Source organism: Alexandromys fortis, unplaced genomic scaffold (genome assembly GCF_014885135.2).
Source record: "Alexandromys fortis isolate MF-2015 unplaced genomic scaffold, M_Fortis_MF-2015_v1.1 scaffold_25, whole genome shotgun sequence".
Classification (NCBI taxonomy): Eukaryota; Metazoa; Chordata; class Mammalia; order Rodentia; family Cricetidae; genus Alexandromys; species Alexandromys fortis.
The window spans coordinates 11,410,503-11,436,727 of record NW_026067904.1 but is presented as its reverse complement, the minus strand read 5'-3'; the positions used below and the strand labels follow the sequence as shown (position 1 = coordinate 11,436,727).

General features: G+C 45.6%; 1 protein-coding gene across 2 annotated transcripts in view; it reads left to right on the top strand.

The window, feature by feature from the left end:
• Positions 1-26,225, top strand: part of Mapre2 (microtubule associated protein RP/EB family member 2) — a 136,309-nt gene that overhangs the window by 42,350 nt on the left and 67,734 nt on the right. The window contains exon 1 of one of the 2 annotated variants that reach the window (XM_050135008.1): positions 9,660-9,903. The exons of the other annotated variant lie outside the window; for it this stretch is intronic. Within the exon in view, the coding sequence (XP_049990965.1) occupies positions 9,785-9,903 (119 nt within the window). The 5' untranslated portion in view covers positions 9,660-9,784. Of the gene's footprint in view, positions 1-9,659; positions 9,904-26,225 lie in introns of those variants that run through there. 2 annotated transcript variants of the gene reach the window in all.

Sequence of the window (26,225 nt, the reverse complement as noted above, 5' to 3'; positions counted from 1 at the left end):
TCAATACAGATTAAAAACATGAAGACAGGCTGGGTGGTGGTGGCACATGCCTTTAATCCCAGCCCTCAGGAGGCAGAGACAAGTGGATCTCTGAGTTCGAGGTCAGCCTGGTCTACAGAGCGAGTTCCAGGTTAAGCTCCAAGGCTACAGAGAAACCCTGTCTCGAAAGAAACCAACTAACAAACCAAACAAACAAAAAAACAAAGCAGAAAACATGAAGACACTGGGTACTCGAAGATCTAATTAAAGCCATTTCTGATGAAACAAGTTATGAACACTAATTAAAACATTTCTGGTAGAAATTTAGTCTTACTTCATAATTTCCAGTTGCATTCCTTTTTTTTCTCCATAATGAAGTAAGATGCTTTAATTTTCTTCTCACGGATTTTATTTGGATGAGGTCAGGAATTGGGGGATTCCTCTCCCATTACTTGTGCTTCTAGCAGCCTGCCTCTTGTGGCCTTGACACACTGTAGAAGAGGTGTCCCAGAGCCACAACTCTGCTGCTACACACCAGGCTTGACAGAGGGGCCCAGGCTCACGAAGCCCTTCCCTCCTAGCATCCCACCTCTCTTACCCTGGGCTTTGAGTGGTTCTGAAAGTCTACGGACTGGTACCCGATACTGCAGTTTCCCACTCCTGATACCGCAGTTTCCCCACTCCTGATACTTTGCAGGATCAGATTTAACAAATAAAGCTCAATAGGTTGGCTGACATTTGAGAACCCCTGAGGAAATCTTCTCTTGAAAGCCTTGGAAGCTTCTGGAAGGTTATTGATTTGTTAGTGATACTTAGAACCTCTTCATTTCTCTCCCTATTGGACTGAGCCCTGCATGCTCCTACCACTTTTAAGATGTCCTATCTAGTAACTCCATGAAGATATGTTCCTATTTTAGCACGGAAATAAAGGAATTTCATAAATTCAGACGCAGGCACATTTTAGTGAACACATCCAAATAGCCATGTCTAGAGCTGGATGGGTGAATTACAACATCTTGGCGTAGTAAAAACGAAAACAGATTTAAACTTTGAATACAAATACCAAAAAATGCCTGTGGTCTCCTCTGCTTTCAGAAGGCATCCAAGAGATGGGCACTGCTAGCTGAGGCTCACACGGAAATAAAATCATTAATCACAATAAATCAGGGTAGAAAAATCGTTCTTTCTCTCTCAATCATAGACACTGGCAACCCAAAATCCTAGTGTTTCTTCCCCTACCCTCTAGCTTTTTTCTCTCAGCCATGGCTTGTTTCTTTCCTCATTTCTTCCAATCCCTCATCCCCTGGAACATTGGTCTCCTGCTTAGCCTCTGACTTCAGGGCTCTCTGCCTCTCAGCTGGACCTCACTTGACATTCCTTGCTTCCTACATTCCTCGGACCTTCTGCAGCTCGCTCCCCCTCACTGACCTGGATTCCGCATTCCTCCTCTCGGGTTAACCAGACCCCAGCTTGAAAGGTGAGCCCAGCAAGCCAAGGCAGACTCTGACTCTCTGACGCATGACAGGCTTGCTCATGCCCAGCTCTGCCACATCCCGGCTGCTGATCTTGTGAAGTCATCTAGCTAGTTACCTCCTTGACAAATGGGACTTCAAATAGCCCGTTTCTTTGACGTTTCTTTGTGGATGAAAATACCGACACACTGTAAAGCATAGCATTTGGCCCATTAAAAGCAATGAAATATTAGGTGCTGTTCTTGCTATAATTAGGGAGCCTTCCACATGTGTGCCCACACTGCTAACACTACTACATATGAACAGTCTCCAACGTTGGCTTTAAGCCAAAGACTTTTACAATGACTTTTCAAAGCCCTGCACATTGTGGCCTCTCTGTGATTTTTCTGACCTCGTTGCCAACAGCTGTCTCCCTGCTCTCTGCACCACACATGCGCACACACTCCTCTGCCATAAAGGCACCTTACGGCCCTCTCCCACCTCAGCGCCTTTGCACTTGCTGTGGTCCACACCGCTCTCCTTCATTTCCAAGTCACAGGATCAGTATCATCACTGTGGCAATGCCGGCCCCGAGCAGCCCATTTAAAACCGCCCCATCCTTTCTCCCAGCGTTATATTTTCCTGCCGCGTTTACCACCGTCTGACACAGTGCTTCCAATCTCTGTTCACCCCACCCAGTGCGCATCCTTACACGTCGGTGCAAGTTCATGAAGGTGAGGGATTTTGTCTGTGTATTTGTTTCTCCAGTGCCTAAGTTAGCCTGGCACATAGTAAGGCCTCAGTAAGTACTCGCCAAAGAGAGGTTAAGCCCTCAGACAAACACTGGAATCACAGTGGGCTTCCCTTGGTTTCTGCAAGCATGGTTGCTTGGTTTCTGTACTCATGTGATAATAAATGTTTCACTATGTTTATTACTCTGTATTTCTCTAGAGAATGTGTTTAATGCTCTGAGATTTAACCAGATGCTATAGTTCAAAAACACATTTTATTTAATGGACTGGAACTTGACATTGTAGATTTGATTGAATGACTGCAAAAATTGTAATGTTCTGCAAATGTTTGAAAACTGCATCCCATCGTGTTAAGTTACTCCAAAAAAAACCCCAAAAAACAAAAAAACTAAACCTTTTGAAAATTTAAGAAAAAGTAAATTAGAGAAAACTCAACACAGAACTCTTACCATCTTATATAATGGAATGAATAATCTATATTTTAACATCATGCAAATCTTGCTATTTTGCTGGCACACTGGAGACCTGCAAAACCCTGCCTTCTGGATAAATCCACTAAGCTATTGGCATGGCTCATAACCTACATGCAAAGACCAATGATCTCAAAAGTCGGTACTAGGGGCTGGAGAGATTACTCTGCAGTTAGGAGAGCCTGCTGTTCTTCCAGAGGACTTGAGTTTGGTCTGAGAAAGAGGTTAGTCATTTGTTTGGGTCTTTCAAAAAGGCCAGTACTCCAGCACTTGTGAGACAGAGGTAGGCAGATCTCTGTAAGTTCGAGGCCAGTCTGAACTATATAGTGAATTCCAGGATAGTCAGAGCTACATAGTGAGAATTTACCTCAAGCCAAACAAAACAAAATGCCAGTTCTGGAGGAACAAACTCATGTAGGTTAGTTCTGAAGAGGTCTTTCCGAATCTGGGAAAGAACATTTATCAACTTTGATTAAGTAAATTGTATTGTCTAAAGCCAGGAAGCATGCTTGTATCACGAAATTTTTACCAAGCCCGTAGGAAACACCAATCAAATCCAAATTCTCTTCTATATCACTAATGTGATTTCAGGGACAGCGCCACTAGCCCTCAGACCATGAACTTACTCACTGATGTAATGTGGGGTGTGTAACGTATTGTAAGTCACTGGTAAAGAAAACCTCCCATTTCCCATTTGAAAATATAATAGAGCACGTACATGTGAGAAATGGCCTGTCCTAGGGTAGCAGAGGCGACTGCCAAGTGGAATCTCCTGTCTGTTTTTGGAGAAGCCTCCCTCAGAGGTGGTGCCACACCTGTGAACGCCTCTGATGGTGATGAAGATCAGCATCCACAAACACAGGAAGCATGGAAAAGGCTTGATGTTGAGAAGGCGCTTCTAGGATGGAATCGGGTTCCTAGCCAGAACTGGTCCATCCAGTGGGTTATGTTAAATTTTGGATTTTTTTTATTTTTATGTATGTATGTATGTATGTATGTATGTATGTATTTTTGCTGGTTCTCAAATCCAAGGCAATGCAGAGAGAGAAGAGGAGAGAATAGCTTCTGCCAATATGCCATTGTTGATGATCCTGTCCTGAGAGAACTCCTAGCTTGGTGTCCTATCCAGTCATCTTTGTGTGGGTCTGGTGGATGAAGCCTTTGGCTATTATCCTGCCTCTGACTCTCTGGCCTCTGGGTCTGCCTGAGAAACCCTACGTGCCCAACATACATTTCAAATACCTCGAATTTTTATTTGCTTGTTTTAGCTTTGGGGGGAGTGGTCACTGAAAAGTTTTTGTGCCCTGATAAACCTCTCGGTCAACACAAGAATCCAAATCAGACCAAATCAAACCAAATTAGAAAAAGCCCAGGTTTAATGGATACTAATGCTTCCAGGCCCCCAGAGAGAAGATGGGAGGGAAGACCAGAAAACCTCGTGTTTGTTCTCAGGGCAATTTAAATACTCTGTGGGAGTGGTCTTGAGCCTCGCCGCTGGGGAGCAGTCATCTTTTGGCGGGCTTTCTCGGAGGTGGAGTCTGGATTGAGGCAACTCCCAGGGGAGGGGGCTTGGGATGGAACTTCCACCCAAACATTCCAGGCCCTTTGGATATATGGATGCCAGGGGCAGAGGTGAAGCTTCCACCCAAACAGACACTGACTCCTCTAGAGTTTGGGAAGGGTAGCCATCCAGCTGTGTGCGGATATAAGCTGTGTGTGCATCAGTCCCTTCCAAGACTGCAAGGAGGAGCATTTTAAGGCAAATGCTTACCAAGCCCCATTAGCTCCTGAGTCTATGTCCATAACACCTTTCTCTTCCCTTTGATATCGGGTTCATTGCCAAGCTCATGTCTTCAGGAAGAATTTCAGCTTTCCCTCCTCCTTGAAAGACGCCTTTCTTTTCTTCAGCCAACATTGATGGGCCTGGTCTGAAATCTACCCTTTAAAAATATCTTGAGAACAACTCCCCAAATGGAGTAAATGCTTCTCTCATGGTTCTTATCTTATGCAAACTTTCTGTGCCACCTGGCCCTAGAGACCTCTCCTTTCCGAGGATGTGTAGCCATAGGCAGACTCCCTCTTTTCCTACTTTTCTCTCCTTATCGCTCAGCTTCTAAAAAATTCCAAAGGGCGTTATCTTGCCGCGTGAGTGAGAGCGGCTGCAGCTGCACTTTGGAGACAATTATCTGCAAATTAGTGCGTGTCCACACCAAACACAGATAAGACTGAGACACACACGCGCAGCCAACAAATGCTGAAGGACTCACCCACGGACCGACAGCTAATAGCACATCCTGCGAGGTTTTTCTCTGTGACTGAAACGCACTTTGAGAAACTTTCTTCCAAAGCAACAATTTAATCTGTATTCCTAAGCTTGCTCATCGATGCTTGGGACCTCTGTGAGATGTTTCTGTTTCCTGCACTACCTCCTACCTACCCTCAATCCATTCCCATCACCTGGCCTGTTTACCAAACCCTAACATGTATTTGAATTTTCAAATGTGTGCTTGCTTCTAAAGTCCTTTGATCTGTCGGTTTAAATCTTCACTGTTTTGGTTTTGTTTGTTATAGGTTTGGGATCTGGGTTTACTCTTCTTCCAAACCATCATGGTCATTCGGTATGCAGATTCAGTTTGCCCTCTCTGTACTTCCTGCTTGCAGATCACTTCAGATTTCAGCCAAGCTCTTCAGCACCGCCAGCCTTTAGAGCCTCTTCCTGCTGGCCTCTGCCACTGTGCACTCTGCTTTCCCTTCGCACAGAGCAGCCTGCGGTGTCCTGCAGGGAGCACACCCTTTCCTGCCTCTATCCAAAGCCTTTCGCCTCCATCCTTCCTCCCCACTCCATTCCTCATTCTAAAGACAACCCTGCCTCCAGGATAAGCACCTAGGCTGATGGGCAAGAAGTCTGGTATCCATCCAATAGCTAACAACCTGTTCTTCCCCTGAAACACTCACTGAACAAATGAATGATTGCTTTCGTTTAGTGCCTCCTGCCTGCCAGGCTCTGCTCGGCGACCGCAGCAGTGGAGGTGTTGCCTGGGAAGTGATCAGAAAAGGTTTCTGTTGTTACCGCGATGGACAGCCGCCCAGAGAACACAGACCCTCCTTCCTACTCCCACTGTGAGTTTGGTGTTGATCTTAGCCCTTGTTGTACTTGCTCATCACCCTCAGCCCTGGAAGTGTCTTGAGGTCAGAGCCTGAGTATTTTGCCAGTTTCAAGGTCAGGGGCTTTCAGTGCAGTCTGTAATCTAACCCCACAGCGACACAGTGAAGCCAGTATCATTACACTACTTCATAGATCAGGGAACAAGATCGTAAAGATATGAAACAAGTTGTCAAAATTACATAGCAGTGTATGTATGTAAACCAAGCCCAGCCCCCACAGCTGCCTGAGCCAGAGCCCCAACTTTAATAGCTGCTTGGTGAGAGGAGTGCCCCCCCTCCCTGGGTACCTGGAGCCATAGGACTGTAGTCTGCACACAGTTTTTGGTAACCCTCTGGGTATACAACAAAACTGTAATCCACAGTTAGGTATACATAGACACTTCCTTTCATCCTTGTGATCTCCCTTAGCCTATTGGGGACTAGGGAACCAGAAAGTTTGAAGCTTGCCAGCTCCCTGTATTACAGCATCTTTCAGATTAGGGACCTTTGAGCTCCATCTCTTAGGTAAATAGCCAATTTCTAAGTGCCTACCCCCTTTCCCTGAGGTCTGGGGACTGAATGGATGTGAAGGTCTTATAGAAAGCCAGAAGGTGGGTGGGGTGGGACCGCTGGTCCCATGCTACTCCTTGAATTTGCAAAATGTCTAGTCCTGCTGAGGTGTTCTGGTCCGGTGCCATCCACAGGCATTCTGTTGGTGTTTTATGCTGAACTCTCTCTCTCTTTTAACTTTATTTACATTGGTGTAAAGGTGTCAGATTCCCTGGAACTGGAGTTAGAGACAGTTGCCTCGTGGCTGCTGGGAATTGAACTCGGGTCCTCTGGAAGAACAGTCAGTGCTCTTGACTGCTGAGCCGTCTCTCCGGTCCCTATGGTGAACTCTTTAGCAGCACCTACACTCTTGGCTCTGACACTGTGTCCCCTTTTCTCACAGCTAGCTATCTCTCCTATTTGAGTTCCTGTGAACTTTTAGTGTCCCTGGCATCTGCTGTGATAACACCCTTGCCATCACCTCTATCATAACCTGAGCTTCCTGAAGTGTGGTGACACTGTGACAAGCCACACCTTGTTAGGAAAGGGATCCTCACTGTGATGGAGCCATAGCTTGTAAGCATTCTTCACTGGGGAACAGGGCTGGACCTTGTCAAGCAAGGAGGTCTTCACTGGGACAGGCTGCACCTCTCTTGGGAATGAATAGGATTAATGAGACGTTTCTTCAACTATAGCCATTCCCTAGACTTCTCAGTGTGAAATGAGACCAAAGGACGTCCCCTAGATTTTGGCAGGACCTTCAGCCTATTTCCTGTCTCTTCTAGGAGACAGACTGGGAAACTAGTTGCCTTTTGATTGATTGATTGATTGTTTTAACCTTTATTCCTACATTCATTTGGTTGGGCTTTGAAAGGATGGGTTTTTCTCTGCCTCATTCCATCTTTTCTGTATTTTCCCATATTGAATCATCCTCTCCCCAAAGTGGGATTTGCCTTCCTCTTTCCCCCAAGGCTAAATTGGAGACTAGCTGCCAGGTAACCTGATTTATGTGAGAGGAACGAAAGGCATCTGTTTAATGTTTCCAAATTATTACTCCTGTTACCCCCGCATCTTAGAGGGTAATGGCCGCTCTCAGGAACTCTCCGGGTCCCTTTATAGTAGCATGGCTCAGAGCGGTCATAGAGGAAGATTTACAAGAGCTTGAGAGTCCACTATCCCTCCCTTTTCAGCCTACCGAGTACATTTTTGGCCATTGCTCCCTCCTTGAACAACCGGACAAGGGTGGATAGGCAGGGATGTTTACTCTGCAGACTGTGGTAGAAATGAGTTTAAAGCGATGGACTGGACATTCAAATGTTGACCAAATTAGTCCTCGCCATCATGCCAAAATGAGCTCCATGAAAGAACCCCCATGGAGAGGGCACGGTGGGAAAACAGTGCATTTGATCCGCGGGCGGTATCTTTAAAGTTCAGACTGACTACGGGAAGGGGAAAGCTTCTGCGAGAGGAAAGAAGTCAGTGGAGAAATTAGCAAGCGGGTCAAGTAACAGAAAGAGCAAGAGGAAGTGTGCATCGAGTTGCCTCATAACGGCCACAGTCCCAGCTCCTTTTAGCTGGCTGTTGGATGTGAACGAGACCCGGTGTGCCTCTTGTACTTAAACAGCTCTCCGTGCTCCTTAGTAAGTCTTCTGTCAGAACTGGATCCTGATTGGATGAGGAAAAACAACTATCATGAGATGGATTCAGAGGAAGGAACCAGTTTTTGTCTCCTGTGGAACTCACTGAATAAGCAGAAAAAATAAAATTATTAAAATCACTGGCCAAAAGTCGAGTATAAAATAGAAAGGAAATGGGGAGGGGCTTGCTCGAGATTATCATTACCATCTGTGCTGTGGAACATTTGATTCCAATCCCAGAAGGTTGACACAGAAATAACTTATAACTGGGGACACATGCTGTTGAATTTTCAGGAATGACAGAATTTTTGTTATTAATATCTGTATCACACTATGGGGACCATGATAGGCCACATAGTGGCCAATGGTGGAGGAAGCCATAACTGGGAACTTTGCCCTTTATCCTCACTCAGGCGGGGCCTTTTACACCCCCAAATTTTCTTCTTTATCCACTTTATGGATATCCAGAGAGAGCTTCTAATGAGTAGAGAATCCAGACCCTCTTCACTCAGGAAGTGACAGCGCTGGTCCTCGGTGGGGGCTGTTTATTATCGAAACCCCAGGCTTTGTCTGGTACTTGCAATTCTGTACGCATTCATCTTTTCATAATATTTTGGACACGTACTGAAATACTTCATACCTAGGTTTATTACATCACAGGTCACTAGTGGGTGGTCACACTGTTAAAAAAAAATGTGTCATTTGCTAGTCTGCTTCATCACTTCCCGTGTGGTCTTTTTCTAGCATGCTTGTTTTTAAATTGGGGATAATGGTTCCTGACTTACAGCAAATTATTTGCAAATACCATTTGCACTGCTGAAACAGCCTGAGCGTTGAGCTTCCAAATGTTAAATGAGGTGGTCACTTGTCTAATCCACATATCAATAAAGGACAGAGAATTGATGATAGGAATCAAAGGGCAGGGAAAAGAAATAGAGGACAGCTGAGCCTTGGGGCATAGATAATCCTAGAATTTGGTAATTTGAACAAGGTGATCATAAGTTCAAGATTAGCCTAGTCCTAACACGAGCCTGCTTTTATAAAGGAAAAAAAAAAGGTTTCTCTAACGGTGATATTATAAACTGGTAATTACATAAATAACTTTTTTAAAAAAAATCACAATTGGGAAATTATTTTGTACAGAATCATTTAATTTGTAACGGTCGTCCTCACGGTATGGTCTCAGAAGATGTAGTTTCCATACAGGTTTTATTTTTCTGCTTCTTTTAAGCAGGAGGTGGCTGCTTTGGAGAACAGAGGACGAGGGAAAGCTTAACCCTTTTAGTCCCCCACCTTCCCTAGAAGCTAGCCTCCAGGTCTTTGTGGGATTGTCCTGCAACCTGACCACGTTTCCTGTCCTGGGCCTTGGAGCTACCCCAGGCCTGGGCATGAATCCTTTTGTGTGTACAGCTGCAGGGGCAGCTTGGTCTGAGAGGAAGCAGCTAAAGGAAGAGCCGGTTCTCACTCGGGCTCAGGGCGGGTCCACGCCAGATGCCGGCCAGCCCCTTGCTCTGTAGCCTGCAGCCCCGGGCGCTCACGCTGAGCCGCTCTGCGTGAACCTCGGCAAGTCTACGAGTTAGCGGGTTGCTATGGCGACACTGGGCACGTGACCAGTCGCTGCCGCTGCTGCAGGCGCCCTGACGTGAGAGGGCGTGGCCTTCGAGGGCGTGGCCTTGGGAGGGCGGGGCCGGGCGCGGAGCAGGAGCAGAGCGCGGCTGCAGAGTGAGCAGCAAGCAGCGGGGAGACACAGCCCTTCGCCCCAGCCAGCCTCCGCGTGTGTTCCCTCTGTCGGGAGAGCGCCAATGCCTGGGCCGACCCAAACCTTGTCCCCAAATGGCGAGAACAACAACGACATCATCCAGGATAACGGGACCATCATTCCTTTCCGGAAGCATACAGTGCGCGGGGAGCGGTCCTACAGGTACTGGCACGGGTGGCTGCGGACGGACCGTCCCGTTACGTAACGCGGAGGCCGGGATTGCTTGGTTGCAGGGTCCTGTGTCGGTGGGGTGAGCATGGAGGCTTCCGCGGGCGAATAGGTTTGTTGCCTGCAAGAGGTCGCCCTCCATCTCTTCCCTGCATGCCATCTTCCCGCATCCCCGAAGGGACACAGGCTCAGCACTTCCTCTCCTCCTTCCCTTTTAGCATTTAAAGGAACCATTAGGTGGCGGGCACTAAAGGAGCAAACAAACGGGAGAATGGCGAAAGGGAGGATGGTGAGGAGCGCGCTTGCGCTTAACCTGGGGAGCATGCAGGAAAAGATGGAATCCTCTAGATGAAGCTGCAGTGTGTGATGTTAAACCGCCAGATTGATGGAGCTTTGTAAGAATTCTGCACGCTGATTGGTGCAAGGATTGACAGCAGAGGTCACAGTGTCAGACATTCACCAAAATCTCTCCGTGGAAGCCGAGGCTGATTAGAAAGAGCCTAGACTGTTTCAGACCTAGGGGTTTAAAAAAAAAAAAAAAAAGGAAAAACCAAAAACAAAAACAAAAAAAAACCCACAACGACAAAAAGGAAACCTACCAAAACCCAGCGCCGCTATGCATTTTCTGAAGAGTTTTATGGCCTCTGCATGGGTGGAGGAGTCCTTCCTTCTTATTTATACCAGAAAGGTGATTCCTTATATTTTTGCTGAGGTCTGATTTGAGGATGGGAATGCTATCGGTCATTGTATTGTAAGCCTTTTGATTAATGAGTTGCCTGTGTCGTTGGCATCATTTTTGCATTAACATATCTGGCAATATGTTCCCATAGATAAGCTCATTAAAACTGTTTGCATTGTTTAATAAGGATAACAATGTGATGCAGAATGTAGCTTGATCTTAGGCAGCTCAAGGCCAGACGTACAGGGAGACAGATAGCTCAGATTATATTTCCTCTGAAGTTCTTTTGTACTGAGGTGGTTATTTTTAAATGTAACCTTCATAACCACCAGCGATGCTTTTGCTTTAAAGTGGAGCTCACATACCTGCAGGATGCAGCCTCTGAGCCAGTGAGCAACAGGAAATAACTACATTTTAAAGTAAGCCTGCCATCTGAATTCTCAAATAATATTATGGGCAGAATATTCTGTGTTCAGATTCTACATGCACATCATAAAGGAGACTCCCAAACTCCCCACTTCCTTCCTTATTGAGCAGAGATACCATTTGTTGTCTCAAAAGGAGGGAGGTAAAAGCCACCCTCTGCCCTATTCCATCTCTGGCAGTTACATAAATACTTGAAGTTAATTTTGGCTGCCCCCCTGAGATCACCCAGTCTCACATCTTATGGTTCCAATGACTAGAATTGGCAGGGCCTCCTCACAGATTTCAAGTGATTGTTACTCTCGTAATGTAAGCCACAGTTGGTGCTCAACTTCTGGAACTTGCCTTTTGGGAATCCCGCTGTTGGAAGGTCCCTCTCTTTTTCACCTTTCTCCACTGGGTGAACCTAAAAAGAGAATTTAAAAATAAACAAAATCAAGTTGCTTTGAAAGCTCACTTATTTGAACTGTTCTTGTAGGCGATACATTTGAAGCCCTTATTTCCTGAGCATCTTAATCCCTGCTATGTCAGTAGCTGCTGCTCCTAGGATGGAGTACACATTTTACCACGTGGGCCAGAGGAAGTTGCCTAATTGGGTTTTATTACTCATGTGAACCAACTCAAAGTGGTAATGAAAAACTGTTTGCCAAAAAGGTCAAATGGGCCCTTCTTGTGGGGGGAAAATAGATAGCGCTTTATGATGAAATTGCGTTTGTGTTTTTAATCCAAGTTATTCCTTCTACTTATTAAATGATTTCTGCTTTGCTTTTTGATGTTTTATGGTCTTAAATTATATACAATTAAAACAAAGAAAACCCTAAATTTTTGGTAAAGATCTGACTACACTGGTAACTTCTCTGGAAGCCCTGTGTTCCTATTTTATAGACTAGGATTGCTGGGCGATGTAGTGAGAGACGCGTTGGCTCAGTGAAGAAAGCTGCCGGCACACCTCCATTGTGCTATATGATGTGCAGGACTCCCTTGGAAACAGACACACTGGGTGTCTCCCTTGGCCTGCTTTCTTTCAAAGTGAATGAGCAATACAATATTAACTACTGCATAGTTTTTGGAGAGACCTAAGAGAAGGGAAAAAATGTGACACATTTTTCTATCCAGGAAGCATTCCGTCCTTACTTTGGCATCCTAAGACCGGAATAATGTAGCTATCTGGTTGCTGAGGAAACTTGGAAGGCGATTTGAAAGCCACAACAGAGATTTAAGCAAGTAGAAGTTTGACCTTGGCTGTAGGCGAGGTAGCTTTCAACAGTGAGATGTGCCTGGAAGTTTTCAGTGAGGTGCCCGAGAGAGCCTGAGTGTACTGCGGGCCCTGGCAACACTAGAAGCAGTTCTGATCCTGGCTGTCACTGATTCCCAGGTCCACTCCAGCAGCCCCTCTCTCTCAGGCTTTATTTCCTGACAGGGCTTCTTACCATGAAGATTATGTAGTCCTAGTCTTTTTGCTTTTTCACTTTATGTCTGTTTTGCCTGTATATCTATGGACCACATTCATATAGTGCCCTCCAAGGCCAGAGGAGGGTGTCGTATTTCCTGGAACTGGTGGTAGAGAGAGACAGTTATGAGCCACCATGTTGGCTCAGGGAAATGAATCCAGGTCCTCTCTAAGAGCAGCCAGTGCTCTTAACTTCTGAGCAATCTCTTTAGTCCCTTTAATTCTACTCTTAGAGAGATGGAAGGCCTAAGGGCATGCATTCAGGTCTGTACACAGGGAATGTGCTCTGTTTCCAAAGAGGAACACTTTGGGGAGAGTAGACTGGAGTACGTCACCTTGCCAGCATTGCAGGCAAGAGAAGGCAGGGACCCCTAGAAAGGACAATGGCATTCCTCAAGGACCGCTAATGTGCAAGCGGTCACTCTGGTTTCTTTTCATTTCTTTTGCTGTTATTTATTTAGGGTGGCTGGGTGCACATACCACAGATGAGATTTGCTTGAGTGTGTTCTTTTCTTCACCTTGTGACTTCTGGAGATCAAACTGAGGCCACTGGGCTTGGAGGCTAGCTAGCGCCTTTACCTGCTGAGGTGTTCCCTGGGCCAAATACCAAATTGTTCACAAAAAGAATATGATGTGATCCTGGTCTAGATATCATAAGGCAGATATCAATGCATGTAAACAGGGTCCATTTTTTACAGCCTGAAGTTCAATAGGTAACAACAAATCATGATCGAAAGCCCTGTGCACTTTAATTAGAAAGCAGGATCCCCTTTTTAAAATCACGTCTGTGTTAGAAGTTGCACTAGAAGCAGTCAGGTATCAAAATGACCCAGTAAAGCCATGCGCACCCATTTCTACACCCACTGCACGACAGAGCGCCTCCAGCCCCCGCCTCCCCACCGCAGTTAGGAATCCAGATATTTTAAGAGCTGCTTAAAAAATAAATGTGGTGAGGGCCATCCAAGGTGACAATCTTTAATTCAAAGAGCGAATGAGTCGTGGCCTGGACCTCCCTGGAGAGGCTACTCCCTACAGCTCTGTTCTACGCAGATGCCGGTCGGAAATGAGATTTATTAGCTGGCCTTCTGCCCACAGCATCTTTGTTTGCATACTCCAGGCCTTTGAGACTGAGCATATAGAGAGGACCATCTCAGAATTGGTATTCCAGCATGCAACTCGTGTGTCTGAATACTTTAAGAAAAGAATTACTTGGCCCCAGGAAGTGAACTGTAAAGAAAAGCAAAAACGATAGTAATAAGCCTCAGATACTCACCTAGAACATCCAGCCTGCTTTGTTTTGTTTTTAAGTCAACTGTTGTTTAGGAACATAGAAAAATATCCTGTGTATAGATCTAGAAAATATAGGATTGTGACGTATGTTCCAATCGGTAGAAGCTATTACAGGGTGTAGGTTTCAGATGATACCCCGCAAGACCAACAGTTAGACACACCAGAGGTCTGGCTTCATCTCTCTCCATTTTCCATCTGCAGATTAGCGGCAAAGGAGCGGTTTACAAATACTGATTTTGTCTTTAGTATTTAACTTAGGGCTCATAAAACCCAGGAGGTTACTTAATGCTGCGCTAGGCACTCAACTTTGAGACTTCTTTTGGGGGGACCTTCCTCAGAGCCTCTATGAAAGGGATGTGGATGCTTGTGACTTCCGGGGGAGGCTGGCCTGCTCTGTGGTGTTTTTTTTGTGGTGCAGGAAGTCAACAGAGCGGCTGTTTGAGCTCGCCCTCTAGATTCAGGTTCGCTTTTCGGATGCAGCATCTTTCCTGTTCTTAGGGACCATGTGTAAGTGAAACAAATAATCTCTCAGTTTCCAGGAGAGGAGAGGCAATTACTGGGTGAGATAGACATTCCATTTGGATGGGAAAATTCCATAAATGTTTGATTGTCTTCTCTGGCCGTCGTCTGTGCTGGATGCCTCTTCAAGATCTCAAGTGCTAGCAGAGTCACAGGCTGGAACAGCTCATCCTCTGTCTCATCCAGTGATGTTGTCAGTCAGCTACGAGTAGTGAGTGGTTTGCATTTCCCGAGTCTACAGTGACACAAAGTAAGGAAAAACTCAAGACTTATACTCAGCAGCGATCAGGACAAGGGAGATGTGCCTCTCCTGGTGGGGAAGCAGTGAGCTTAGCTTATCTCACGAAGGGGCAAACCCTGGGGTCACCTTCCTAGCCAGCAGTCTGATTCAGGGGCTAATGTAGAGCCCTTGTACTGTCTCGATCCTCAGAAGTGCGAACAGAGTACCTGGTCCATCAGTGTGAGGGATACAGGGAGATAGGTGTGGCCCAGGCAGCTACTCAGGCTGATCCCAGAGTCCTCATCCTGTCCGAGGTCCCAGAAGTGACCTGAAAGTTTACCATGCTCATCTGAGCATGTCTTAGATTGTGTTCATTTCACTTTCAAGGACAAATAGATTTGCAACTACTTTCTTTTTGAAGAATAACATTTTACATGATGCATTATGTTAGAATACTTAAAAGCTGGATGTGGTGGCACATGCCTGTAATCCCTGTACTCAAACTATAGAAAATAGGAGGATCAGGAGTTAAAGGCTGACCTACCCTCCGTGAGCCCCTGTCTCAACACGGAAAAAGAAGGCGGTGGTTTCGGGCTATCTTTTAGCTATGTGATTATGTAATACTGATCCTGACCTGGTAATATTATATCCAGCCGTATCGTATGCACTGTTTAGATGCCTGTCTCTTACAGCACTGCATGTACACACACACACACACACACACACACACACACACACACACGTGGTCTCTGAGCTTCCTGCTCCGCTCATCTTAAGTCTGATTGTTTATCTTAGTATCTTTGGCCCTTCGTATTTATTACTATTTTGAGAGAATTCTTCCCAAGTGGAAACCCCCAATTACATATGCAGTGAATAAGTACGTGTTATGCAACTTTTGTTTAATGAATCAAAAATTTTGTTACTTGCATCCCCAAAGATAGACTGTTTACTTTAATGAAAACAATCAGTACGGCTGAGCAGACTTTTGTAGACCTGCACAAAATAATTTCTCAATAAATTACCCCAAAAAAGGACACAGTATTTATTTTCCATCCAATCACTCCATTTTAATTAGGATTTTGCTCACTTGAACCAAGACAGATGTCCTTAAAAAGTCTTTTCTTCCTTCTGAAGGAGGAAGGGTTGGTGGCAGCGTTTAGTGTCAGTGCCCCTCGGTGCTTAGCTAGTTAAGAAAACAAAATCAGTGTTCCTCATGTGTCTGCCTCTAGCATGGCTCTGTCAGGTCAAATGACCATGCCACAAAGATCTGATTTTGGCCTTGACTTTGGGATAGAAAAGGGAGCAGGTGAGGGATTTAAGAAGGAAAGTAATTGGTATGCATGTGTGCACATGCATATGAACATGTAGCTGCACATATGTGCACATGGGCAAAAGTCTGCATCTTCGGTGCCAACACTATTGTTTCTTAAGTCACTGGCATCTGCAACATTCTATGGCATAGAACTTGTGGAAATCTAAATTTTAATTGTGCACAGGGGGGCATGTGTGGAAGTGTTCCCTGTAATCTTGGCACTAGGGATCTTGAATTCGAGACCAGCAACTTTAAATACACACACACACACACACACACACACACACACACACACACACGGAATTGACCTATGGGTTCTGGTCAGTGCATCTCCTGAGAGCGCCTTGAACGTCTGTAACACCTCACTTTGAAGACATTAATTCCTGGTTCTTTATTTAGTGCCTGCCTGGGCAAAGCCCTGAGAGGTAACTTGTCAGAGGTGGCAGAGGCATTGACATCTCTAGGAGGCTCTCTTGTGTCCGCTGCTCACTCTGAGTAGGAACAGCGGCGTCCTTTTCTTAGGAGCCCTCCGTGATGGCTACAGTTTTCACTTGGTGCCGCACGAGTCACAATCAAGTGGCCCTCCTGAATGGACTTCTCTGCCCCTGCCTTAGTGGCTCTGCTGAAATGGGCTTCTCCGCTGCTACGTTCCTTACCACTCTCACTTGGTCATTCTAGAGTGCTTAAGCATGCTTCAGCCTGAAATACTGAACTATTTTAAGTTGTCATCATCAAGTTTTACACAGTTGCCATTATGTTAATATTTAAACCCAAATTTTCCCTTCAGCAAACAGACTTCCTTCTCTTGCCAGTTTGCTCATGAGGGCCCTTAGAATATAAGGGTAAATAATACCAGCGCCTCGCTGAAAGGGAGAGGCCAGAAGCCTAGGCAGCAACAAGGAGAGAGTCCTGGTGAAGGGGGCCAGAATGGAGAGACACCCCAGAGAAGACCCATGTGTTTGTTTTATGTTGGGTATGGCTAACATTGTCTGACCAGATTCAGCCAGACCTGGCCAGCAAGCCCCAGGGAAGAGTCTCCTTTTCCTCAGTTCTGAAAGTGTAGGCACGTGCTGCCACACCCTACTTTTTTGTGGGTACTGGGCTTAAACTCAGGTTTTTATCTTTATATGAACTTTACCCCATGGACTGTCTCTTTGCCTCTCCCTCTCCCCCATTTTCAAGCAAGGTCTTATGTAGCCCAGGCTGGCCTGAAATTCGCCATATATCCAAGGCTGGTCTTGAATTCCTTGTCCCTCAGTTTCCTAAGTACTGGAGTTACAAGCATGTTCCATTCAGGACCAGCTACAAGTACTACTTTAAATGTATTATTCATTTGTTTGGTTGGTTTGATTTTGACTTTTCTAGACAGGGTTTCTCTGTGTAGTCTTGGCTGTCCTGGAACTCCCTTCTGTAGACCAGGCTGGCCTTGAACCTAGAGATCTGCCTACCTCTGCCTCCCAAGTTCTGGAATTAAAGGCATGCACCACCACTGCCCAGCTAAAATTTTATTTGTTATTTTGATGCATTTAGTGCATATGTGTGTACATGTGTGTGTGTGTGTGCATGTGTGTGTGTGCATGCACACTTGTGGAAGTCAGAGGACAGTTTTGTATAGTCTGTCCTCTCCTTCCACCTTTACACGGGTTCCAGGGATTGAACTTAGGTTACCAGGTTTGGACAGCAAATGCTCCCCAACTGAGCCATCACACCAGCTGTGTAAGCACGGTTCTTACATTAGAGCTCCCCAAGTCACAGATGCGCAGTGTTCCTCTGTCATCCACCTTCCTCACACTCAGAGACACCCATCATCCTCACTTCATTCGGCTTTCTCCAGTGCACACTGTGCTGGCTTGGGGGGTGTGTCCAGCCTGCTTAGTATGCTCAGTGACTCTTCGCCTAACTGCACAGTCGTCCTCGGTGAGGACTGTTTTTCAGTACCCTCTTTGCAGTTTTCTTTTCTTCCTGTTTATTGAGCACCTGCTGCTTGTCAGGTGCTGTGTGGGGTCCTAACATTGTACGAAGACAAGGAACTGCCGGTTCTCAGTCACTCTGGCCACAGTCCTCTGGCCTCTGACCCACCTAATCTCCCACTTTAGGACAGTCTCTCACAGAGAGAGAGAGAGAGAGAGAGAGAGAGAGAGAGAGAGAGACAGAGAAAGAGACAGAGAGACAGACAGAGACAGAGACAGACAGACAGACAGAGACAGAGACAGACAGAGAGAGAGACTAGGAATATCAGTATCTGCCCTTAAAGTAACCCGCAGGTCCCGTGATGCTGGCCGGGCAGCCAGCCATCCACAAGGAGCATGCCTTCCTGCACAGGCAGCCTCCTCGCCCAGCAGGCTGGATGAAGTCTGAGAGCACCCGAGGGACACTGCCCGTTAAGAAGGAACAAAGGACAGCTTCGCCTGCAATAACTTCACCGTGCTATAGCCTTGAAGTAAACAGACTCTGGGGCGTGTAACCAGACAGACTCTGCTAGAAAAGGAGGAAGCAGAAACAGGGGTCCCAGGAGGGCCGGCTTCTCAGGCAGATGTGTGCAAAGTGTGGAGAAGAATGAGGGTTTCTGGGGTGAGTGTGTCCGGCTTTCCTCCCCTCTGTTTTTCTTTCACTCCAGGCAGAGTAAATTTGCTCCTCCAGCAATTCTCAAGTAGCAAGTGGTATAAGCACTAAGTGAACCTAGGCTGGCTGTGGCCCCAGGCAGTGGGAATTAAAAGGGCCTCCTCCAGCTCTCTTACTGGGGCCTGAAACTCACAATAAATCTGCAAGGAATTGATTCTCCCTGGCTTTTCTGGAAGGCACACAACAGTGGCTTTAAGATGTCCCCATGAGCAGCACTGGCTGCTTCTGCTTCCTCTGTTCCTTCACATTTTCTGTCCAGATCTGGCACCTCCTTCCTACTGTGTATTGGGATCTGATGGGTGTTCAGAGTGCCCAGCCAGAGAGCTGCTTGGCTCTGGCATAAGACATATGTTCTCTGCCTCGGCCTCCGTCCAAACCGTATGACAGGGCAGATGCTCTCTGCCTCCTCGAGCGTCATTTCCCTACTGTACCTAGGGAGGTAACAGTGCCAACCCCACGGGGTAGTTATGTGGACTGAATGAACCAAGAACATGAAAAGTACGCACTGCTGCCTGGGGCAAAAAGTCCCACACAGAAAGCGAGCTACTAGTTAGCATCTGTGCCTTTCTACCTGTCTTTCTAATCTGTGATCTTTGTGTCCTAAATACCTGGCACAATTCATGACTCATGGCAGGTGTTCTTTAGAAATCCCATCGACTTCATTAAGAATTCATTCAGAAACAATAAACTGAATCTATTTTAAGCGTGTGGCTCAGTGGGTTTGGGTAGGGTCGGTGCTGAACATTTCCATCATTGCCCCCAAGTTCCTTGTGCCCTTTCCAGCCCGTATTTCCTCTCCCCACAGCCCCGGGAACCACTGAGACACTCTCTGTTACAGCGGTTTGTGTGGAGTGAGATCAGATGGGATGCAGGCTCAGCAGCTGGCTGTTTTGATTCAGTGTCAGGAGTTTGAGATCCATCTACAGTGGCCGTATCCAGGGCAGTGCAGCTCTTTCCTCTTTACTGCCGAGTAGTATTCCATCATACGGCAAACCATATTTTGTTTATCTACTCACCAGCTGCTGTACATTAGCATTTTTAGTCTGGGGTGGTTAAGAATAAAGCATCTGAATATTTATGTGCATCTTGGTGGGGACATGTTTGCATTTCCCTGGGGTTAATGCTTATGGGAGGGAAATGATTGTGTTTAGCTGTGTGTTTGTGGGGGTGGAGTGAGGAGGGAGAGTGTGCCCAAGAACAACCTCAAGTGTCCTGGGGTACTTTCTAAACCTCGTTTTTTTTTTTTTTTTTTTTTTTTTTTACGACTAAGTCTCTCTCACTCACATGAAACTCACCTAGTAGCCTGTTCTGATTGACCAGTGAGTCCCAGGGAGACACCTGTCTCTGCTTCCCCAGGGTTCGAAGCATGCGCCATGCCTCCATGCCTGGCCCTCTATGTGGGTGCTGAGAATGCTGGTGCTCTTTTTACCAGTTGAGCCCCCAGCCCCCAGTGTTTAACTATATAAGAACCTGAAAGCGGTTCCTTAGAGCGGTTGTACCTTCTCCCGCCCTCATCAGAGCCCTGGCCAATCTGGACTGTCCATCTCTCAGGTTTGGACATCCTTTGCGGGTGTATAGAGGTGTCTTGTTAGGACTGCAAATTCCAGTTGAGAATCTTTCCTTGTGCATATTGATTGAATACATTTTTTAGTGACGTGTCCAACTCTTTAGCCCATTTTTAAAAGTCACTGATACAAAATGGTCATTCAAAGTTTGTTCAAAGCCAGAGGGTAGAGGTACACACCTTAAATCCCAGCACTCAGGAAGCAGAGGTAGTTGGTTTTCTGAATTCCAGACCAGCCTGATTTCTGAAGGGAGTTTCAAGACAGCCAGGGCTGCACAGAAAAACCCTGTCTTGAAAACTAAACAAAACAAAAAGTATATTCTAGATGTTTTAATGTAGTCTCAGTTTAGATTTTAATGTGTATGGGTCTTATGTGTTTAACCTGCACAAAATCCTTCAGGAGCAAAGGGTGCTTCTTCTGGTCTCTCCCCACAGATCTGCAGTAGTAACACTCATACGCATTTTTTTAAATTTATTTATTTATTAAAGTTTTCTGTCTCTTCCCCACCGCCGCCTCCCATTTCCCTCCCCCTCCCCCAATCAAGTCCCCCTCCCTCGTCAGCCCAAAGAGCACTCAGGGTTCGCTGCCCTGTGGGAAGTCCAAGGACCACCCACCTCCATCCAGGTCTAGTAAGGTGAGCATCCAAACTGCCTAGGCTCCCACAAAACCAATAGGTGCAGTAGGATCAAAAACCCATTGCCATTGTTCTTGAGGTCTCAGTAGTCCTCATTGTCCGCTATGTTCAGCGAGACCGGTTTTAACCCAGGCTTTTTCAAACCCAGGCCAGCTGGCCTTGGTGAGTTCCCGATAGAACATCCCCGTTGTCTCAGTGTGTGGGTGCACCCCTCGTGGTCCTGAGTTCCTTGCTCATGCTCTCTCTCCTTCTGCTTCTGATTTGGATCTTGAGATTTCAGTCCGGTGCTCCAATGTGGGTCTCTGTCTCTGTCTCCTTTCATCGCCTGTGCAGATTAAACTGCCCTCAAGCAGAAGGCCAGTAACCAGAACCATTGTCCGTTTCCCATGTGTTCAGATCTGGGGGTGCCTCCAGGGCGCACTGCTAGGAGCATCCCTAGTCTGAGACTCTTATCTTTCAGTGCCCCCAAATGTCAGATCCTGGAGCAGTTTGTATTTGAGATTTGGGAATTAGGAGTGCTCAGTGCGCATCAAATGGTATTGTAACAGAATAATTATGACGGTTTGGAAAAAACGGCTAAATCCACTTTTGAAATGCCATGTGAAGGTGTTAGGTTTGGGAGCTGGGCTTTCTTTGCCGTCTTGATAGACGTGAAGGGCTCTTGTACCTCTGTGGAGAATGTTGTAATTATGTAGATAGTCTTCTCTTTGTGCCCTGGTTCCTCTTGTACTAGACCAAAGGTTCTGCTGTTAAGATGAAGAATAGAATGTGAGTAGAAACCGTTTAAAGACAACTAGGAACATTTGCCTGTTTTCAGAATCTCACCTGGAGAACCAAACAGTGGATGCCCCCTCATTTAAAATTCTGTGGCAGGTACCTGTCCCTACTCCGTTTCCCTCCTCTTTCATTTGACTGGGATTGCTTGTTGGTTTTGTGGTGCTCAGGTTCGAACCCTTCCCATGCGCGTTCACAGTGTTCTGGAAACATAGCCCTCCGTACTCCGCCGCCCTTCCCTTCCTACTCCCCACCCTGGAGCCTTCCTTTTCCCCTGGACGGTTTGACTTTTATTTTCATGTCATGTGCACTCATGGATTTTTGTATACGACTGACTTAATTCACTTATCCTGATTCTCTGTAGTTACGTCCATTTTCTTGCAGACGATGTAGCTTCATTCTTCTCTGTGGCTGGACGTAATTCCATCGTGTGTATAGACGATTCCTTTGTCCAGTCTTTTGTTGCCAGGCGCCTGGGTTGGCTCTATCATTCGCCACTGTGAATTGTGCTGCTCGTTCACTGATGTGCAGTTGTCTCTGGGATCTGTCGACTTTAGGATAAATACTCAGGCTTCATCCATTTTGGAGACAAGAGCTCACTAAGTTGCCAGGGCTGGCCTTGAACTTGGGACTCTCCTGCAGCAGGCTCTTGAGTAGTTCAAATCAGAGGCCTGTATGACCAGCTCTGGCTTAAAGTCGCAGCTCTGTTGTTGCCTGTTTGGCTGTCAGTTTAGCTCTAAGCCCCTGGGGACAAACTCCCTTTAGTTGACTCTGGAGACCAAACAGAAAGAGGTTATCTGCAAGCGCTGTGCTGTTTTGAGAGGGTGAAATTGCCTCACCTCGGAATCCACTCACACCCAGTTCCATGCCCACATCTGTTTCCAAGTCCAACGCTACGATAATGCGGAAGTTCACTGTGACTTCACAGATGCCCTGGGCCTACTAAGTAAATTTTGTGATTATAACTTACATTTTTAGTCATTTTACATTTTGCTGCCAAACCTTTGAGGTCAAATTTCAGCAGTGTCCCTTGAGGACAGCCGTCTCTCATTCCCCAGCGTGCAGAAGGTGGTTCTTTTTGTTCTCATTGGGACTGAGCTGGCCACAGCTGGCCACAGCCACTTAACAGTGAGTGGAGAGTTGAGCCAGCCGTTTGCTGTTCTATGAGAGGAAGCCACACACTATCAGAAAGGACATCCTGTGATTCCCCTGGTTTACTATGGACGTTTTATTTAAATACTAGGATGGTCTCCCGCTTCCTCCCTTCTGTGAAGCAGGAAGCCCCAAGTGATAGTTTCTCTTTCACTTTGAGTCTGCAGCAAACAGCGCACTCCCAGAGACTCACTGAGAGAAAACAGTGTGGCTTTTACTTGAGCTAGTGATGATTTTACCTTCTACCATTTCTTTTGCCTTGAAGTAATTAATTCACTGGACAACATGGGAAACAATTAAACTTATTAATATACAGTTCCGGAACGGGGTCTACTGACTACCTAGTTTGGTCTGTATACCTACCTACACTTAAGCATAATATAAACATGACTGTGAAGATCTGAAACATGCCCACAGGGTGTTAACAGAGACAGGCTGGTGTCACGTGTCTTCTCAGACTCTGGAAGCCTCCAGAACAGGATGTTATATGCTGGGTGCTTGAACCTTTATCCTCTCCCGCTGGTTGGTTAGGTCCGCATGCAAGCCCTTGCGGTGCCACGCTCCTCCTTGGGCTCCAGGAAAGTCTTTCCTGTCCCTCCCCATTCTGATGTCCCCATGTGTTCTGTGGTGTACAGCTTCAACCCCCAGACTCTGCCAATAGTTATCCTGCCTCCTTCATCTGTGTGTTGTTCTTGACCGCCTTTTAAAGTACCAATCATTAGATCCACCCTAATCCACTGTCTTCATCTTAACTGGTTCATTTGTAGAGACCCTATTTATACATAAAGTCACACGCTGAGGGTCCAGATACACGGGACCTTAGAAGAGGGACAGTCTTCAACTCCGTGTGAGTGGAGAAGACTATGTGTATGCATTGGTTATGTAGTTATGTGCAGAAGACTATGTATGCATTGGTTATGTAGTTATGTGCAGAAGACTATGTATGCATTGATTATGTAGTTATGTGCAGAAGACTATGTATGCATTGATTATGTAGTTACGTGCAGAAGATTATGTATGCATTGGTTATGTTTATGTGCAGAAGACTATAGGTATGCATTGGTTATGTAGTTATGTGCAGAAGATTATATGTATGCAATGATTTTGTGTATGAACCCTTTTAAAGTTCACACTTTAAAAAATGATACACATAAAGTGAAAATGATACATATATCCTACTATACATACACAAAATTATTTATTTTTTGAGGCAAAGTCTCCTACTGCCAGGTTTACTATGAACTGACAGTAGAGTCAAAGACATTCTTGAACTCCTGAACATCCTCACTCTGCCTCCCAAATTCTGGGATTACAGGCTTGCCCTACCCTGCCTGGCTACTGAGAGAAACTTAGAAAGATAAGGGTTATGACTGAGTGAGGAAATAATAGCTCTTTTTTTCATGTTGGAAATTAAACTTTTGATTTAGTATGTGGTTAGATGCCAAGCTAATCCCCAGCCTGAATAATGGATATTTAAATTTTTTAAATCTTACCTTTTCTGTATTTTCTGCTTTTTTTTATAGCTCAAAAATGTACAAAATTTTTATAGCAAGGATCTTTTTTAAAAGAAAAAGCACTTTGACATTTAAAAAGTCATTTGTCCTTTGCTTTATTAAATGATTAACTATTTGAACTTATTTAATAGCTTAATCTTAGTGAATATGTACACATGTAAACAGGTGAATGAATCTATTGGTGTTTTAATGAGGTGGATATTTATTGTTCTTAACAGTATATTGACTGTAACAGTGACTAAGGCTGAAATAACGTAAGATAATATAGTCATTGAAACCTTGCCACAGCGTCTTTGACATCAAGTCTTTGGCTCAAATTTGAAAGTCAAAATAAGGTTTGGTTTATTAGTTAATGGTTGAATTCAAAACGAATTCTCAGAACATGTTTTAAGATTTCTAAGCCAAATGAATCCTGGAAATCTAGGAACTAGCCATGGGGACAGGATGTGACTACTTCCAGATTGTTATGTCTTATCAGTCCACATTGGCTCTAAAGTTGAGCAACAGTTAGCACGTAGAGCCACACTCCAGACCTGAGTTTATCCTCACCGCCGTTCTTAGGCAGGCCAGTAATTGATCTACTGTTCTTCTGTCTTTAAGAATCCCAGGTCCTGGGGCTGCAGAGATGGTGTAGGAGCTAAGAGCACTTGCGTAAGAACCTAAGCTCAAATCCCCTGTACCCTTGTGAAAACACCGGGTGTAGCTCTGCTCCATTCTTCCCCAAGCCAAGGGTCTTACCGTGTGTCTGTTATTTTTGTACCTGATCCAGTTTGAACGTGGCTAAGCTCCTGCTCTCCCTGCTGAAAATTTTAGTGGTAATACACCCTTGCTAGGAATGTTGTAATTCTGACTTATAACTAAAATAAGAGAGAGGAGAGGAAAGAAATACTGCAAGGTGTGTGTGTGTGTGTGTTTTACTTGTGCAATAATGTGTAAACTTTGACCTGCAGCAAGACTAAAGAGAGGAAAGAAATACTGCTAATCTCTCCTTCCGTTCCTTCCTCTCTCTCCCAGCCTCTGGTGTGGGTGACTTGGTGTTTCTCTACATAATACTGATATAGAAAGAGTATTAGTCTGCTCATTCTAGTAATGCTAAATGAGTTTGTTTTAAAAGAAAAAACTTTTTCTGAAATACAAAATGGTATTTGGTGTCCTAAACAGGAGCACTAAGAGGCTGGGCTAAGATGTAGCTTTAGTGGCAGAGGCCTAGTCTGGCATGTACGAGGCCTTTGGTTCGATTCCCAGAACTGCAGAATGAATAGGAAAATATTCTGTTGGTTTCCTCCTCTTCACGGTCAGTTTGACTAGAGTTAAGAACTACCAAGGAACCACACTTCTAGGTAAGTCAGTGGGGCTGTTTCCAGAGTAGTTTATCTGAAGAGGGAAGACCCACCCTGACCAAATGTGGACAGAACCATCCCAGGGGCTGGAGTCCCAGGTCAAATTAGAAAGGGGTGGGGGGAACCAGCTGAGCACCGGCATGCCTGCATGTCTGCTTCTTGGCTGCGGTGTCTTCACAGCAGACCTCGCTGGGGGAAAGATGCTGAGGTAGGTGAACTAGCACACACACACACACACACACACACACACACACACCCGGCTTGAGTGCTTGTCCCACAGCTATAGCAGTTTGGCTGAAATCCCTTACTTTAGCTCAGATACCTCAGTGACTAGAATTTCCGTTTGTTGGCGTGTTCAGGAGAGATCTCTTCGTTCATATATATAATATGGACTGTGGTCCCTGGGGTTGTGGAGGGGGTTTGATGTAGATTATCACGCAAGGATGTTCAACCTGCTTCCTGCTTGTGACACATGGCCCAAGACGGCTAGAATGTGGCCCAATGCAAAACTGCACCTTACTTAAGTCTTGCTTGAAACATTATGGGATGTTTTGTCTCTTTATTTCTTTCAGTATCTCAATTGCACAGGTGTCGATCCTGAACTTTGTAGATGACAGGGGACTCAGAAGCCAGAGGGACGCTTTCTCTCTCCAGGAGTTGAAAAGTTAATAGTATTCTGTTCCCTGATTTGAAGTTTTCCTTTTTGATTCAGCCTGTTTTGGGAAGAATTAAGAGAGGATGGGCACAGAAAAGACTTGGGATGAGAATCTGCTACCCAATTTGGACTTCAGTGTGCTAGAATATCTTTAAATGTTAGCCTGC